The 16773-nt window shown below is 39.6% G+C and overlaps 1 protein-coding gene across 2 annotated transcripts in view; it reads right to left on the reverse strand.

Moving 5' to 3' along the window:
- FBN1 (fibrillin 1) overlaps window positions 1-16773 on the reverse strand; it is a 258201-nt gene that overhangs the window by 108273 nt on the left and 133155 nt on the right. For both annotated transcript variants that reach the window (XM_061157087.1, XM_061157088.1), the window contains exons 9-14: window positions 13693-13851; window positions 8934-9113; window positions 8187-8327; window positions 6057-6176; window positions 2643-2768; window positions 680-802 (exon numbers count right to left, since the gene is read on the reverse strand). In XM_061157087.1, the coding sequence (XP_061013070.1) occupies window positions 680-802; window positions 2643-2768; window positions 6057-6176; window positions 8187-8327; window positions 8934-9113; window positions 13693-13851 (849 nt within the window). The remainder of the gene's footprint in view (window positions 1-679; window positions 803-2642; window positions 2769-6056; window positions 6177-8186; window positions 8328-8933; window positions 9114-13692; window positions 13852-16773) is intronic.

Below are 16773 nucleotides of genomic sequence, written 5' to 3' on the forward strand. Positions count from 1 at the left end.
GGCAAGAGACACTAGGCACAAACTTATCCCTGATGACTTTGCTCAGGACCTCAATGTTCAACAGCACAAATAAAAATGTTCACTTTGCTTCACTACCTGGAGCTAAAAGATTATTCCAAAAGTTACAGAACTAAACAATGGTTCCTGGTTCATTTCTTCTGTTTAATCCTATTTTCCCTTTTTGCTTAATGTGACTTGATAAAGTTTAAATAAATTGTGTTTCTTAAGGTATCTTTAGGCAATTACTAAGAGATCACTGTAGTAACTGTCTACAAAATTTTGTTCAGTGAAGATATAAGAGGTGGCAAATGACAGCCATCAAGAAGCCAATTTCAATTATTCCTCAACTACAAGGAAGAGATGGAACTCAGTTTATGCAATAAGATGCTCACAGCTGTTGGTAGTCCAAATGAAAGTTCAGCTTCTCATTCATTTGCTATGAAGCCTGAGGCTCTTTTGAGAAGACACCAAAACACCCTTTCTGAAATAAAACAGCCTTCTGAGTATAAACCGTAGCTCTCTGGATGACTTAACTTAAGAAGTTCCAGTCAGGTTCACTAATCCAGAACTAAGGGTACTATAAATGGGGAGAATTAATAGGGAAATGTGGTAGCTTTAAGCAATGTAGAGAGGAGAAAAAACAGGTGAAGAATATGACTGAGAGTTTCATAGCACAAACCTTTACAATAACGCCCATCTGATGCCAGCTGAAATCCAGGTTTGCAAATACATTTGAAACTGCCATCTTCATTGATACACATTCCATTAAGGCACATATTCCTTATGCTGCATTCATCCATATCTGAAAAATATAGAAGATGTATTTTCTTAATGACCAGATAAGTAAGCTTACAAAGGAAGCCAATCTGGATCAATATAATTTTATTTCTTCACATTTCTCTACTTCTTGTTATTATTGTCTAAGGTTAATGTTCATCCATATTATAGCATACAAAGAGAAGAGTGGCATATGAAATATGTATTTTAAGTTCTCAATTTTTGACCTGTGCTTGCAAACTATAGGGCTAAATTATAGGACGTATACACACACACACACACACACACACACAAATGGACTTCCCGGGTGGTGCTAGTGGTAAAGAACCTGCTTCCCAATGCAGAAGACATAAAAGATGCAGGTTCTATCCCTGGGTTGCGAAGATCTCCTGGAGAAGAGCATGGCAACCCATGCCAGGATTCTTGCCTAGAGAATCCCACGGACAGAGAAGCCTGGTGGACTAGTCCATAAAGTCACAAAAAGTCGGACATGACCGAAACAACTTAAAAAGAATGCATATATACATATATATGTATACACAAGCATATACAGATTATGAAATATATATGTATACGTGTATATGTATACACATATGTATATATATTACATTCATATAGAATTATATAATCTATGAAATTTCATATAAATACATATTTTCATATAAATGTTGGGTTGGCCAAAAAATTCACCTTATAGAAAAATCTGAACAAACTCTTTGGCCAACCCAATATATATATTTACAGATTCATATAACTTCTAATATACTGAAAATAAAAACAAAATCAAAATTAAGAATGATGTAATTTGAAATGTATTTAGGCTACTTTCTGATTCTTTGAAAAGGAGAAACCAGAGAACTGCTTGTAGTTTGAATTTTAACAGGGGTAGGAAAAAAGTATTTTTAAAATGCAAGACAACTATACAGCATAGCCATGACAGCTAACCCTTAGGATCCCTTGATCATAGGGATATTTCTTGAATTTCACCAATATGCTGTTTTATTTAACACTGCAGCTCTTAGGAGGCACTTGCTCTTCTAGACACAGTGTGTTTTCACTTACAGGCTTTAGTCAGACCAAAGTAATTTATGATTTTTTCTTTTTTAAACAAGATTCTATCCCAACTGAGAATTTTGGCATTAAGTCTTTGAATTGAATCACTGAGATAATATTCTGCCAAAAATGTTTCTAAGAACAATTTTGAAATTCTTTTAATGTATGAATAGATTCTTGGGGTCTTTCCCAAAGACATTGGGAAAGATGATAAGGAGCATTCTTCATTTTTTGCTAAAGGTCTAAGAAGTAGAAACTCATCAGTAATTGTCATATTGTCAATTTCAGAAAAAATAGGCAGAGGAAAAGACAAAATGAAAAAGCCCAGTTCAAAGTGAGGTGATTAATTCAACAGGCAATATGAAGGCTGACTCTCAATCATCAGTATTTCTCTCAAATTTTACATTTTCAGATACTCATTAGTAATATTTCATTACTACACAGATATTTTAAAGAACAGACTTTTAAGTGACTGAAAAATGCATGATATTAGGTGTGTTCTATTTTTTTTAATGTACAAATTCTGACTGTTTAAAATTCATAAGTAATGATTTATGCTATAGAAGTTTCATCATTAGGAATCTTTGAAAAGCAAGCTCTGCTCCTATATTTAAAATGTTACTTGACTCACACAAAAATGAATTAAAGGAATTAATACTACTGAAAAGTCAGGCTTCCTCCTAGATAACCACAAGTGAATATATATTTGACACTTGGACCTTTTACTAAGTATTTACCTGGTCTTGTTAAAGATTTTTGGTATGAAACTGCAATGGAAAAAGCCAAATAACATTATTATTATATTATATTACCTTCACAGTTCTTCCCATCTCGTGTGACGTGAAATCCTGCATTACACACACAATGGAAACTGCCATCTGTGTTGATGCAACGTCCATTATTACAGATACGGCCATTCTGTAAACATTCATCAATGTCTAAAAGTGGAGTTAAAAAGAAAGAAATAGCTTTATTTAGGGGATTTAAAATTATTTTACTGCTCCTTCTCACCATCTCCAAACTCATGATCTTAGTCTTGGGTTTTAGTTACTAAATAATATCCTTCAACATAAATTCAGAATTAAACAATATGAAATGTAATTAGGATTACTAATAAAAGTTTGAAAGACACATGAAAGAAAAGATGCTGACATAACAGCATTCAATCTAACTCTAACTTCTAATAAGACTCCCTAAATCTCAATTCTGTAAACAAAATAGGTTCTTCTGTATCATTTCCTAGCTAATTTAATGAGCCAGAATATATCATTATTTACAGTGAGCTTTGGCCAATGTCTTTTAAGACATGATCTAAAAGGCAAATCTGATGATAGCTGTATCAGAATAATTAAATAGAAATGCCATTTTAAAAAAACACAGCTAAAAAACTTAATTCCATCTGAAAACTATCAATCATTTGGCTCTGAAATGTCTACCTTCCTTATGGCAATTCTGGTCCAAATACAGTTTTGTTTATAAATTCCTAGTCTCTTTTATAACTTTATGAGTATTCTGTCTACCAAACAAAATATTGGTACTTCGGGGATATTTTCCCTTTTTTTTCTTTTGTGTTTAAAAATTATGCCAAATTAAATAACAGAGCAGGATACAAAAGTGTTAAAAATGACAATAATTCAAACAACCTGCATCTGATCTCGCATTTAAAGATTAATAATTAACCTAAAGCGGACAACAAGGTACCCTGGATTATCTATTCCCCTCAGTTTCCAGGCTACATGCCTGGATGAACATCAAAGGGGATGAACACAAACCATCCTGTCTACCGAGCACATAAACGAAGCCAGGGCTTATTCCCCAGAAGACAGAGGCCAGGGCGCTGAGCAGGGCTGGAGGGGAGAAGCCCTCTCCACGCAGAGTGGAGGCCACGTGTCCCTGGGTATAAGCGCTCTAAAGGTCCTCTGGGCGACAAGAATGTGCACTCATGGCATACTGGTTATTCTGACTGTCTACCCCGTGTCTGCACGGTGTCTTGTGGTTGACCCTCAGACGCACTCTCTTTCTGGGCAGATCCAGCAGCGGTTTCCACACGAATCATTGGACTAGCTGAGGCAGTCTGGGCTTTCCTTCTGTCTGATCTTTGTGCCAACAACCTACAATCGTTTTCTCTCTCATTTATTTCTTAATCCTTACTAAAATCTGACTCGCTCCATACTCTAAAAAAAAAAAAGTAAAAAGCCACATATTCTTCAGCAGACTTTTTTTTTTAAAGATTTTATAATCTTTTTTTTTTTTTTTTTTTAAGGATTCTATAATCTATGGAGGCCCAAGGATAAAATAAACAGGATAAAGAGTTTAGCTTTTTCTCTCCTCACTAATTTGAAAATGCCATTGGGGCTCCACTGCCTTACAAAAATAAATGAAAAGCTTGCCATTCAAAGTCTCTTCTGTATGTTTCTTCTGTCCCCTTCTGTTCAGTTCCTCCTGTCCTCCTTCTCAGCTGAGTATACAGCCTTTCTGACCATTCTGTGACCGTTTTCATCTATCTTCAAATGTGAGCATGTTAACAACTTCTCGCATTTGAGATAAACTTAGCACTAGCTCTTAAAGAACACAGTACTTGAGGCTTTTAGGTAATCTTCAGTCTCTAATAAATTAAGTCTCGGATTGATGACAGTAACATGCACCTACACCCGCTGGTTCCTGCCCTAGAACAGTGCTTTCAATAACGTCTTCTATTTGTTTATTTAACAGTGCTGTCTTCTGAAACATTGGTTTCAGTTTATTTTCCACTATTGAAAAATGCCTAGTATACCGTGTGTATGCACTGATTATTTTAAACAAAAGTCATAAAGAAGGACCTAAGCTCAGTTAAAAATTCAAACTATAAAAAAAAAATTCAAATTATACTTGTAATTCAGTAAGTAGACTATTAATAGAAATATTAACAGATTCAAATGTTATACTCCAGGTTTTTCTGCTCAAAATTGCCATTTATAAGTAGTGTACCAAGATACACTGATGGCAAGAAATCTCTAAGTCAGAACCAAATTCAAAGATTTTGAAAACAGTCACTAATAAAAAATAAAAACACTTGTATGTCTTCAATGCATATAAAGAACTTATGCTAAAAGAGGCAAATAAAATTAACTGATTAATGGCTGACAAATTTTTAAAGCAATACAAACTTCCCTATATTTCCCTGCATTTAATTTCAACAGAGAATTTTCTTGCTTTTATCTGCCTTTACTTGGTCAATGATAATAGATCATTCTGCACCAAATTTATAGAGATGTAGATATTTGAGGCCCCTGAAGTGGGAAGCACATGTTAATTATTTCTATCTCAGAAACTCAGTATAACGTTGCTATATTTAAAATGGATAACCAACAAGGACCTACTGTATAGCACAGGGAACTCTGCTCAATGTTATGTGGCAGACTGGATGGGGGAAGAGTTTGGGGGAGAATGGATACATGTATATGTGTGGCTGAGTCCCTGCACTATTCACCTGAAACTGTCACTTTGCTAATTGGCTACACTACAATACAAAATAAAACATTAAAAAAAAAAAATAAAAAAGAAACTCAGTACATCAAAGTCATCTAAGATGACTTTTGGGTGGATTAATAAGTCAACTACTAAACAAAACTGAAGGCAAATTCTTATGAGGAAACTTTACAGCAGGGCTTCTCCAACTTTAACAGACATAAGGATCCCTGGAAGATCGTGTTAAAATGCTGATTTGGATTCAGCAGGTCTCAAGTGGGGCTTTAGTTGCTGCATGTCCAACCTGCCCTAGCCGATGCTACTGCTGACCACACGAATCAGCAGCAAGAACTTACAGGCATTTCTTATCCTTCAGGCCTTTCCATTCAGCAACTAATTGCAGAAAATTTCACCTGAAAGTCTCCTCTGTTTCTCTGTCAACAAAGGACAACTCTATTCCCTAGTTTTCTGATTAAAATATAAGAGACAATAGTGACAAGGCAGAAAAAAGGGGGGGGGGGGAGGTTGGTAAAATGAAGATATTCCCATAGGCACAGAAGCATCTTTTAAAACTGGAAAGTTTGCCAGATTTTATGATGTAACATAAAATTATGATGTTAGCATAATTCGGAGTAACAATATGTGGAATTAAGTGCAAAAAGCAATGGGAGTATCTTAGTCTCTCCAAGCAAGGATTATTTAAGCTCCATGGAATTCCTCCAAAGAAAACTCCTTACTTAGCATACACGTCCCCCATGCCAAGCTCAGAGTGAACGTACCTCGGCACTCTGTCCGCGTGAGTGTACTCTGATAACCAGGTCGGCACTGACAGGTGTAAGAGCCCTGCGTATTAATACACTCGCCACCAGCACAAGGGTTCTTCTCACATTCATCAACATCTGCAAAGCACGGTATATTTTAGTAGAAGTTAGATGGCCATAACTCTAAGATCATTATGTTGGTTTCCTTTACATGTTAAAACACTTTCAAGAAATAAATAGCGTAATGAAAGTTTCCCTTTTTTTCCACTACAATAACAGTGCCACCAGCCACTTGAAGACTGGTTGGGTCGAGCAGTTAAAGTGTATTATTTTTCTGGTGTCATTCTTCAGAGTAAAATGCCAAATAGTAGCAACTCAACACTCCAAGCTAATAAACATTTTCTCTTCCCTGGGTCTGGTCTAAGGGAATCAAACAGACTAACATTTCAGAAGTGGCTTCTGGGCATGATTCCGAGTGTCTCTTGAAACTCACTATTTCAATAAAAAGAAGGCCCAACCATATCTAAGCATTCCTTTCTGAATTGCTTTAACAGTATTACAACAAACCATGAAGCTATCACAGTTTAAAGGACACGTCTCGCCCACCACTGGGGATGCCACCACCGTCACCTTGCTCCCAGACAGGCTCTCACTAGTTTTATAGTCATTTGGAGCTACTGGTATACTTACAGGTAAACTGGCTTTTATTCCTCTGCAAAGATGAGGACGCTAAGGCTTATGGAAGACAACCCACTTGTCTGAAGTCACAAGCTTCTTGTGGCAGATGCAGGTCTGATCTCAACCCTGAGCTAGATGTTCCCTCTCCCACCTAGTTCTGGAGGACCTCTAAGGATTGAAGCACTCTCTCCTAATGGGCTACTCGAAGGGGCTTTCAAAAACATTTTATTCTTGTGTCAGATTTCCTTCCTTCACTAACTTGACTGCCTTGTCAACAATTTAAAGTTCCTTGCTTCAGTCTTTAACGACTAACTAGACAGAGTTGGTGAGTTATTCATTCAAATTAGTAACACACGCAAAGTTTCATAATTTGGGGGTATTTTTAATGCTTTGTTTTAATGGTCAGGCTTCAAAACGATGTCTTCAGTTAGAGTTACCAGCAATGCCTTGAATTTATTTTACAATGAAAGTTAAAAGCCACTATAGTAGGCATAGGATTTTCCTGGTGGCTCAGTGGTAAAGAATCTGCTGGTCGATGCAGGAGATTGGCTTTGATCTGTGGGTCAGGAAGATAGGCTGAAGAAGGAAATGGCAACCCACTCCAGTGTTCTTGCCTGGGGAATCCCATGGACAGAGTAGACTTGTGGGCATGGTGTCGCAAGAGTCAGACTCGACTTAGCAACTAAACAACAACAAACAATAGTAGGCATAATAATGCCCCCACAGACATGTTCATGTCCGAATCCCCAGAACCTGTGAATATGCTACACAGCAAGGGGAGTTAAGCTAAGCTACTAGTTGGTAAAATATCCACTCCTCCTGAAACACATAGCTGTGCTGGGCTGGGCTGTGCTTAGTCACTCAGTCGTGTCCGATTCTTTGTGACCCCATGGACCATAGCCTACCAGGTTCCTCTGTCCATGAGGATTCTCCAGGAAATAATACTGGAGTGGGTTGCCATGTCCTTCTCCAGGGGATCTTTCCAACCCAGGAATCGAACCCAGGTCTCCCACATTGCAGGTGGATTCTTTACCAACTAAGCCACCAGGGAAGCCCAATATACAGCTGGGTCCAGTGTAATCACAAAGATACCTAAACATGAAGGAGAGTATTAGAAGAGAGAACCAGAGAGTAAGAGAGAAATTTGAAGAAGCTACACTGCTGGCTTTGAAGATGAAGAAACAGCCCTTCAGCCAAGGAAACAGACAGCCTCTAGATGCTGGAAAAGGCAGAGACATGGATTCTCTCCAAGAGCCTCAGTAAGGAACACAGCCCTGCTGACACCTTGATTTTAGCCCAGTAAGAACTATGTCGGACTTCTAACCTATAGAAATATAAGATAATAAATCTGTGCTGCTTTAAAGCCACAAACTTTGAGGCAATCTGTTCCAGCAGCCATAGAAAACCTATCCAGTCGTGAAGCAGAGCTGCAGCAGCCTCTCGGTGCCAGCGCAGTGGTTCACCACGTACCAATGCACTCCCCACGGAGGTCCAGCTGGAATCCTTTGTTACACTCACACCGGTAGCTCCCGGGGGTTGGGATGCAACGTCCATTTTGACAGAGATAGCGAAAGAGTTGGCAGTAATCAGTGACGTTGACTGGTAGCACCCCTAAAAGAACAGCATGAGACCCCATTAAAATTATTTAAAATTAGAGCATCTTTCATCAGCACTGAATTCCATAGTAACAGGGAAGATGCTGAACCTTAAAGGAAGGAGGACACTCGTTGGGCAAAGTTTATCTGGTACCAACAGAGAGTATTTACATTCCTGCCTACAGAGAGTACCTGTGCATCCTGGCACGTGTGGCCAGGTATTGCAGCCCAGCAGTAGCCTGCTCCTCTGCCCGCTTCTCCTTCCCCCTCTCTCTGCCTCACGTTCAAGCCACCAGTTGGCAGGAAAAGTTCTTAATGTCTAACTACTTGCAAAATTGCTTTGCATGATATATAACCCAAAGTGTAATTTTATACCTCCCCTCTATGAATCAGATTTAAATCTCTCCCACAATATCAATAACAAAAGGATGCTAATTTCTGGAGAATATGAAACTGTTCATTTTCCTCTAGGCAATAGGCCAGTTGAGAAATTTATACATGAGACTGTGTAAATGAAATATTTAAGAATTCTAAACTTAATGACTTAAGCAGCATAAATAACCACAACAAAATTAATTTGATTAATGCAAGAAAAGTAACTGATGACTTTTTGAATTCTTACTTGGTGGTTCCCGCGATGGATATGGATACTCCACTGGTGGTCGAGGGATCATGATTTGAGGCCCAGCAGGAAAACCAGGAGGGACAGGGTGAACGGGAGGAACGGGGCCAAGGGGTGGAGGAGGATATCCTGGCCTCTCGGGAACTACCATAGGGACGGAGCACAGCTTGTTGAAATCCTCTGGAAAAAACACAACGCAATAGCTGAGCTGCAACACATGTCACAGGTCCATGGGAATCACCCTGACTGTTTAAAGGAATTCTGAATAAAACTGATCCACAAATGACATAGGTCGACTGAAGAAAAGGCAAAAAGCCAACAGACTTCATTCCCATCCCTAATACCTAGAGCAGCAATCACGCAGAAACAATAATTCAAAACCAAAAAAAAAAAAAAGAAAAACTTCCCATGGTAGTACCACATACCCCTCCTAAAACCTAAGAAGTCTTTAGCTATGTCAAAATTGACCTCAAGGTAGAATAGAATAAGATGCCACGATCTCCACCCAGTCTTCCCACCCATGGCTCCCACAGGGCTCTAAAGAACACATGATTTATTTGATGTACATTGGAAAGCTGCTGGTGGTCTTTAGTGGGGATGAGGCATGATCAGATGAACATTTTCAGAAGATGATTCTCATTGGCATCTGGAGAATGTACCAGAGAGAGACAAGGCTGCTGCAGAAGACCAAGGGCAAGACGAGGATGGCTGGACCAGGGAGCTAATGATAGAACCGAAGAGAAGTAACCATATTTGAAGCATATTTAGAGTTAAGATAGATGGGTTGTGCTCAGGGAAGGAGTAAATGTCAGTAAATAAGGGAATAGGAAATCACAGGAAATTCATAGCTGAGGAGAACAGGAAATCAGGAGTGAGTTGTAGTTTTCCACTTGAGAAACAAGGTTGATGTTGGTGCTGTCTGCGGAGATGGGAAAATCTGTGATGGAAGCAGGTTTAGTGAATAGAAGTCAAAAGCTGAACAGATGAATTCTGAGACATCAGACATCCACGTGGAGATGTCACATAGCAGTTTTGTAAGAGAGTTTGAGGCCTAGAGAAGAAGTCAGGGCTGCTGCTAAGTTTGGGGGTTATCAGTGGACAGGTGGTGTTTAAAGTCATGGGGATGGGTGAGTTCCCATGAGGAAGGTGTGGAAAGTGAAGAGAAGGGAGTAAGAAGACAGAGCCTGAAGAATACCTATTTGTAAAAGACAAAAAAACTGAAAGAGAAGAAACAGCCCACAGGGCAGAAGGAGCACCAAGGGTGATGATCACTGTTTTCCCTATGACTGCACATACAGACTGATTCCTACTTTCCACAATGCCAGATCTTTATTAGAATAAATCATGTTTAGACTTGTGGCACATTTCAGGGGGTAGGGGGAATGGGGAGGGAGACTTCCAAACTGGTATTTTAAAGCAGTATTCAAGTTTTGAGAAGGGTATTTACCTAACTATCCATTTTCATGTTTCCTACAAATAGCCGGATTTTGTCATAGTTCTCTTCAAAAAGTAAACTACATGATTTTTAAATTTTCTTTTTCCTCTCTTTCCAGAATGTTGATGATTTTATTACCTTTGTCACACAGGAATTCTCCCATAGATACTTTCCATGCTACCTTCATCCATTAATAGAAATTAGGCTAGTATTTTTATTTTCCTTGTGGACTAAAATCTGACTTATTCAATGACACAGTAATATGCCTTACTGAAATGTATGCATATTTCAACCTCATTGGACATACTGTCCATTAACATTTGGCTAAACATACCTAGCTACCATGTACTTTGTTGTTATTTTCTGATCCATTGCTGAAACTTTCTCAGTCATACCAACTCAGATTAAGTTATGTTTTCAGATAATTCTATTACTGCATTATTGATCTGGAATTTTAATCCACAGAGATTCAGTAATGCCTGACTGTATTTGGAAAGGATTTATATGTTGTTTTATGCCTCCCTGAATCAGAATGCTATAATCCCTGTTTTCAAATCACAGTGATCTTTCTTATAGAATTATCACCTGGATGTGCCACATCCATCATTTCCTGGCTACCACTACGACTGTGCAGCATTCTAACCAAGGATCATATCTAACTCACAATTAATTCCTACTCTCAGCCTTACCTGGAAAATTGCACACAAGAGAAATTTATTAACTATGATAGATTTAGTTGAATTGCAATTGTACTTAGCTTCCAATCACCAATCAATCTTCTTTTTTAAAGGTCTTTTAGGATTCCTATAAAAGACGTTGGATAGCTTATCAGCATTTCTGCTAATTAAGTGGTTATACTATTTTAGAGTGTGTCAGTCGCTCAGTCATGTCCAACTCTTTGTGACCCCATGGACTATAGCCTGCCAGATTCTTCTGTCCATGGGAATTCTCCAGGCAAGAATACTGGAGTGGGTTGCCATTCCCTTCTCCAGGGGATCTTCCCTATCCAGGGACTGAACCTGGATCTCCAGCATTACAGGCAGATTCTTTACCACTGAGGCACCAGGAAAGCCCAAGCATGCCATTAAATTCATCTTAACCTCTCCATGAAAATATATCAGTCTGGGTTCTATACTTTTTCCTACTTTAGTTTAGGAACTTTCCATTGAGCCCCTTTACATTCAGAATCAGCAACATGGGGCTAATTTTGTTCAACTGATGTCCAGCTTTTCTATCTCTATTTAATTTGGAGATGAAACTGATTATTTTTTTTTAAAGTGAAAAGCTGACCAATCTGAAATAATCCTTCCTATGTTATCATTCTTCATTAATTAAGAACCTAGAGCCTAGAGCTCTGTGGTATTGGTATGGAACATTTGAACAAAGAGCAAACACACACATCTACCTGAAAACTAGTTTGCTCTATCCATTTGCTCTACTCTGAGCCTGTCTTGGGGTTGCACATCTCTCAGTGGCACCCCTGGGAGAGCAGCTCCCTGGAAAATCATACAGGGGAACCAGGCCTTCTGCTCCACGTGCCCTGAAGTAAGTCTTCAGGCACATATGCCTACTCAAGTCCTCCTCCTTCTATTCAAAGACTGATCAAGACAGGAAAGAATTCACATCAATGCTGCTGATTCCTAAGTTAACATATATATTTAAAAAGCAACTCTCCGGATATCCATGCTGTATGTCTTAGTAGAAAGTCATGTGCTTCTAAACAGTGACCTACTATATGATCCCCCTAATGAACTAAGGAGGGAGCATTGTATTTTTAGGCTGTAGACAGTCAAAATATATGGCAATATATAGCTTGCTGTATGTTAAAATATATTGAAAAGACTTTCTTGCTTTTTAATCCATATATATAATTCTCAATAATAAGCAGAAATTTAAAAATAACATCTGTGAGCAGGTCTATAATCCATGATCATGGGGCATTCATAGTCTGTGAATAGCACACTCTGAAGTATTTCATTAACTCTGCATTCATCCATCCTTATATTGACTTTCTCTCCTAAAATTTCCCAATTGAAACACACTTTCAGGAACCAGACTGAGAAGAAACTACAACCCCAGCTTTTACTTACAACTGGTGGGAAAGATGTCACCTAATAAGTTGTACACTAACCGAATGCCTCCCATCAGCAAGTTTTTCCCAAGTACTGGTGCCATGTTAAAAAAGCAGAAGGAATTTGGCACTGTAATGATGACTGAGACCCCAGAATGAAATTTATCAGCTAGCAAAAAAGCAATACAGGAACACATACGGGCCCAAAGCTGAGCAGATGGTATCTGTATCATAGCAACAGTACAAACCTAGAGCACTGAGCTAGAAGGTAGCACTTCCCGCTGTGGCTATCTTGGGATGTGCATGGATTAGGTCATATCTGAGTGGGAACTTAACCAACAAGAGGGCATATAACAGGTAGAGGTGGTAGGGGTGAGGAGTGGGGAGTAAGGACCTGAACTGAGGAGAAGTTTGAGAAGAAAGGATGCTTGAGTTTAGAAATGCACAGGCTGGGTTCAAGGAAAGCTGAATTATATAATTTAATTAGAAAATAAAGCTACTACGAAGAACAAGAATTAAAAGATGAACTGGGATCAGATTTGGAGACTTTTCTGCTAAAAAGTAAAATTTTATTTTCAAGAAATGGAGCGACTTAGACCACCAGATAAGCCTGAGTTTATCCTAAGAAAAATTTTCTGGACATCTTTCTCTACATTTTCCCCAGACAGAGTTTTTTAAAACTGAATTTCAATTGAGTTAGGCTTTGGAAGAGACAAGGTAGGAGGCTACTCAAATAGTCCAGATGAGAGAAAATAAGCTTTACATGGAAACAAATAAGACATGGAAGAGAAATCAAAACAACAGCAACAAAAAATCAATAGGGCTACTTGGCAAGGAAGAAGCGGGGAGTGTCAAATATAAGGGCAGGAAAAAATTTATATCCACAATAACTCACCTGAAAGGCTCTGAGTGAGTTGACTCTTATTCTAGTGAGCTTTTGAGCACCACATGAGAGCCGAAAGAAATACATGAGGATGAGGAAGAGCCAATTCTTCCAGACTGGTCAGGCTGCTAGCCAGTGGTAATTCGCAAGCTAAGTAAGATTCTAAGTACCTGAGAACAGTGTCATGTGCATGAACCTCTGTGTTTCCCCTGTTCACTACCTGGGGGAATTTCTCTGAAGGTCCTCTCAAAATTTTCTGGAATCTTATTCACTTACCCCGGTTTCCACTAGAACTGCAGCATGCACATTATCACTGGGGCTTGCAGGGGTTGAGATGGGACGCTGTGGGGACAAATGGAAGGGCTCTTACCAGTTGCTCTGATGGGACACATCTCGGGGGCGGCCGCGGCCCCGGGAGACCAGCAGCGGCCGACGTCGCAGCAGCACTGCATCTTGGTGATGGACTGCGGCAGCTGGTTGGAGCAGCGCCCGTTTGCCAGAGCCGTGTAACAGTATCCTGGGCGGACATCTGAGCAGACAAAGAAACCCCCACACATGCATCACGGAGATCAAACAGGGAAGGCGCTCTCCTGCCCCCACACCTCCACATGTCCCTCCGGGGCTGGGGCGGGATGCCAGCAGCACGGAAGCAGCGGCGCCCCGAAGGGAAGCTGTGCGCGCGGCGCCGGGAACAGCGCTCCGTTCCTCTGCTCCTCCGTCGCACACCTTCTGCCCCCGCGCTGGGGCGCTTGGCCCAAGCCCCGCATTCCATCCCCAAGGTGGGGACGGATGATTATAACCATACGGACCATCGGAAAAGAGAGATGAAGAAAATCACTGGCGGTGACAGGGCCGTGTCTCTATACTGAAGGGAGGCTATCGTCCTTCCTTTCCAACGACTTAAGTGACAAAGTGACTTTGAGCCACTCTAGGCAAATGTTGATGCAAATCTATTTTAAAACAATGTGAAGTCTGCATGATAGTCTACATTTCTAAAATTCTAAAAGATTTTAAAAATCTTTTCAAAAATTAGATTAAAAAATTCTAAAAGATTTTCTACAATTCTAAAAGATCTTATTTTTCAGTCTGAAGCTATCAGACTTGTGAGATTGTTTTTCTGAAAAGGAATAAGCCACTTTGCAGTCAGATCCAACGCTTGTTAGTCAAGATCTCCTCTGGTCCTGAGGCCCTAACAGATTTGACAAGGCACTAATGATACACAGTTCCAAATGTACACAGTTGCAAGTTCTTAGTGCTAAAGGATACAATAATTCTTAAAGGAATTAAAAGTTTATTTTGGCAGAAAGGTATCTTCTCAAAGCAACAGAGGAAGATGTTTCTATGAGGCTTTAAAAAGATTTATTGATGGCTGTGCCGAGTCTTCACTGCTGTGCCGGGCTTTCTCTAGTTGTGCAAAGTGGGGGTTAACCTTCTTTGTGGTGTGTGCACTTCTCATTGCAGTTGTTCTCTTACTGAGGGGCATAGGCTCTGGGCACACAGGCTTCAGCAGTGGCAGCTCACTAGAGCACAGTCTCAGCACACAGGCTTAGTTGCTCTGCAGTATGTGTGACCATCCTGGATCAGGGATCAAACCCATGTTCCTGGAATTGGCAGGCAGATTCTTTACCACTGAGCCACCAGGAAAGCCTATATATATATATAAAACTTTACTGGGTTACATCATGTCTGACTGTTGTGACAACATTGGAACACTGTAATACAACTCTGAGCTACCAGAAAAGAGCCTATGACAAAGGAGAAACCTAACTGTTCCATGACCCTTTGAGATCATACCATGGCGTAGCAGAGGCAGGGAGCCAACTGCAGAACACCTTGATCTGTCATATGTAAGGGGTATACCTCTCCAAGTAAAACGTAACTCTGTACAGTTCTATAAAATAAACTTTTGCAATGTAACCAATATTTTAAATGTAACCAGTATTTTGTCATATGAAGGAATATAACTGGGAAATTCTTTTGTAAGGTGAAGAATTTGTTTATAGTCAAAAACCTGTCCCTATGTTTCCTGTAAGCCTGCATATTAACCATCATTTGATCACACAGGATCAGACCCATAATTGCTTTCATCTACATCATTCTTGAAAACCCAAAGCCTTAAAATCCTACAGGTTGCAATAAATTAATGAGATACAAGGAAAAAACCAAGGTAAGTAACTTGGAAACACTTAAATTATTAACATCAGGTGAAGATGACTACAACAAACCTAGACAAATCATTAAGAGAAAATTGTGGGTCAGCTTTAAAGGATATGAGATTATTTCTAAAAAGTACTTAAAACCACTAGCATGTATGAGTATGCTTTCCAGAAATTTTTTGTGGTCCCAGCTCCTGCACCTTTGGTCAAACAGTCTCAGCAAAGAGGCAGAACAAGTTTGATCCAGGGTAAATGAATGGAGAGGGGGGTGAAGACAAAGAATGCTCTGTGGAGATATGGGTGGCATCTCCCCTAGGAAGAAGGGGGAGAAACAGAACTTCCTGCTTCCTAATTTGCATTGCCTTAAAGCCACTAATACATCATATACTCCAGGATTAATATTTTGGGCATGAAAACCAAAGACTGTTAAGAATGGGAAGAGATGTTCAAAAACTGGCTTATATCCCAGCTTCAAGTGAATTTGGTGGTCAAAACCCAGTATAAACACTTGACCAAAATTTGTATATACAATTTTCAGTGTGGGCTATCTTTCAGAGCAAAACTGAGACCTAGAGCTGCCAACTGCAAACTCCTAATGAGCTAATGTCTATTATTTTGCAAATTATCTATGATATTATTTTACTGCCCAGCTGGCTGACTTATATGATAAATCAGCTGGTCAGAGACTTTTGAACAAAATGGTGAATGCTGAGGCTGGAACAATTACCAACCACACGTGGGTTGCTGGCAGGTCCTGATTTATAAATGGCACCTGCATCTACAATAATCATTTTACTAATTTTTCTTTCCTTTTTTTTGAAGGAGGGATTCTGTTAAGAGAATACACATTCACATAATTTATAACTGTAAAGAGAACCAATGGGAAGATTTGTGAAAAGCAGAAACCATTCAGAGGAATTGACCCTTGGACACACCAGCCTGAAGTTTTCCATGTCATCAGATGGCAGTGCCAAAGGAAATGAAAAGGAAATCATCTGGTACTAGATCACTTTGCCCAGAGGATATGGAGTGGCTTTAAAGTAATATAAAGATCTATGGGAATTGGAACTGAGGGGGAAGAATGGTAAGATTTGGAGGAGGAAAAGGGAGTTTGACTTCCCTGGTGGCTCAGATGGCAAAGAATCTGCCTGCAATGCAGGAGACTGGGGTTCAATTGCTGGGGGTTGGGAAGATCCCCTGGAGAAAAGGGAGGCTGGAGGAACTGTAGACCTGGCCAAGACACTTGGCAGAAATGGAGAAGGAAACTTTCTTCTTTTCTCCACTTCTGAATCACC

Source organism: Dama dama, chromosome 12 (assembly GCF_033118175.1).
Source record: "Dama dama isolate Ldn47 chromosome 12, ASM3311817v1, whole genome shotgun sequence".
Classification (NCBI taxonomy): Eukaryota; Metazoa; Chordata; class Mammalia; order Artiodactyla; family Cervidae; genus Dama; species Dama dama.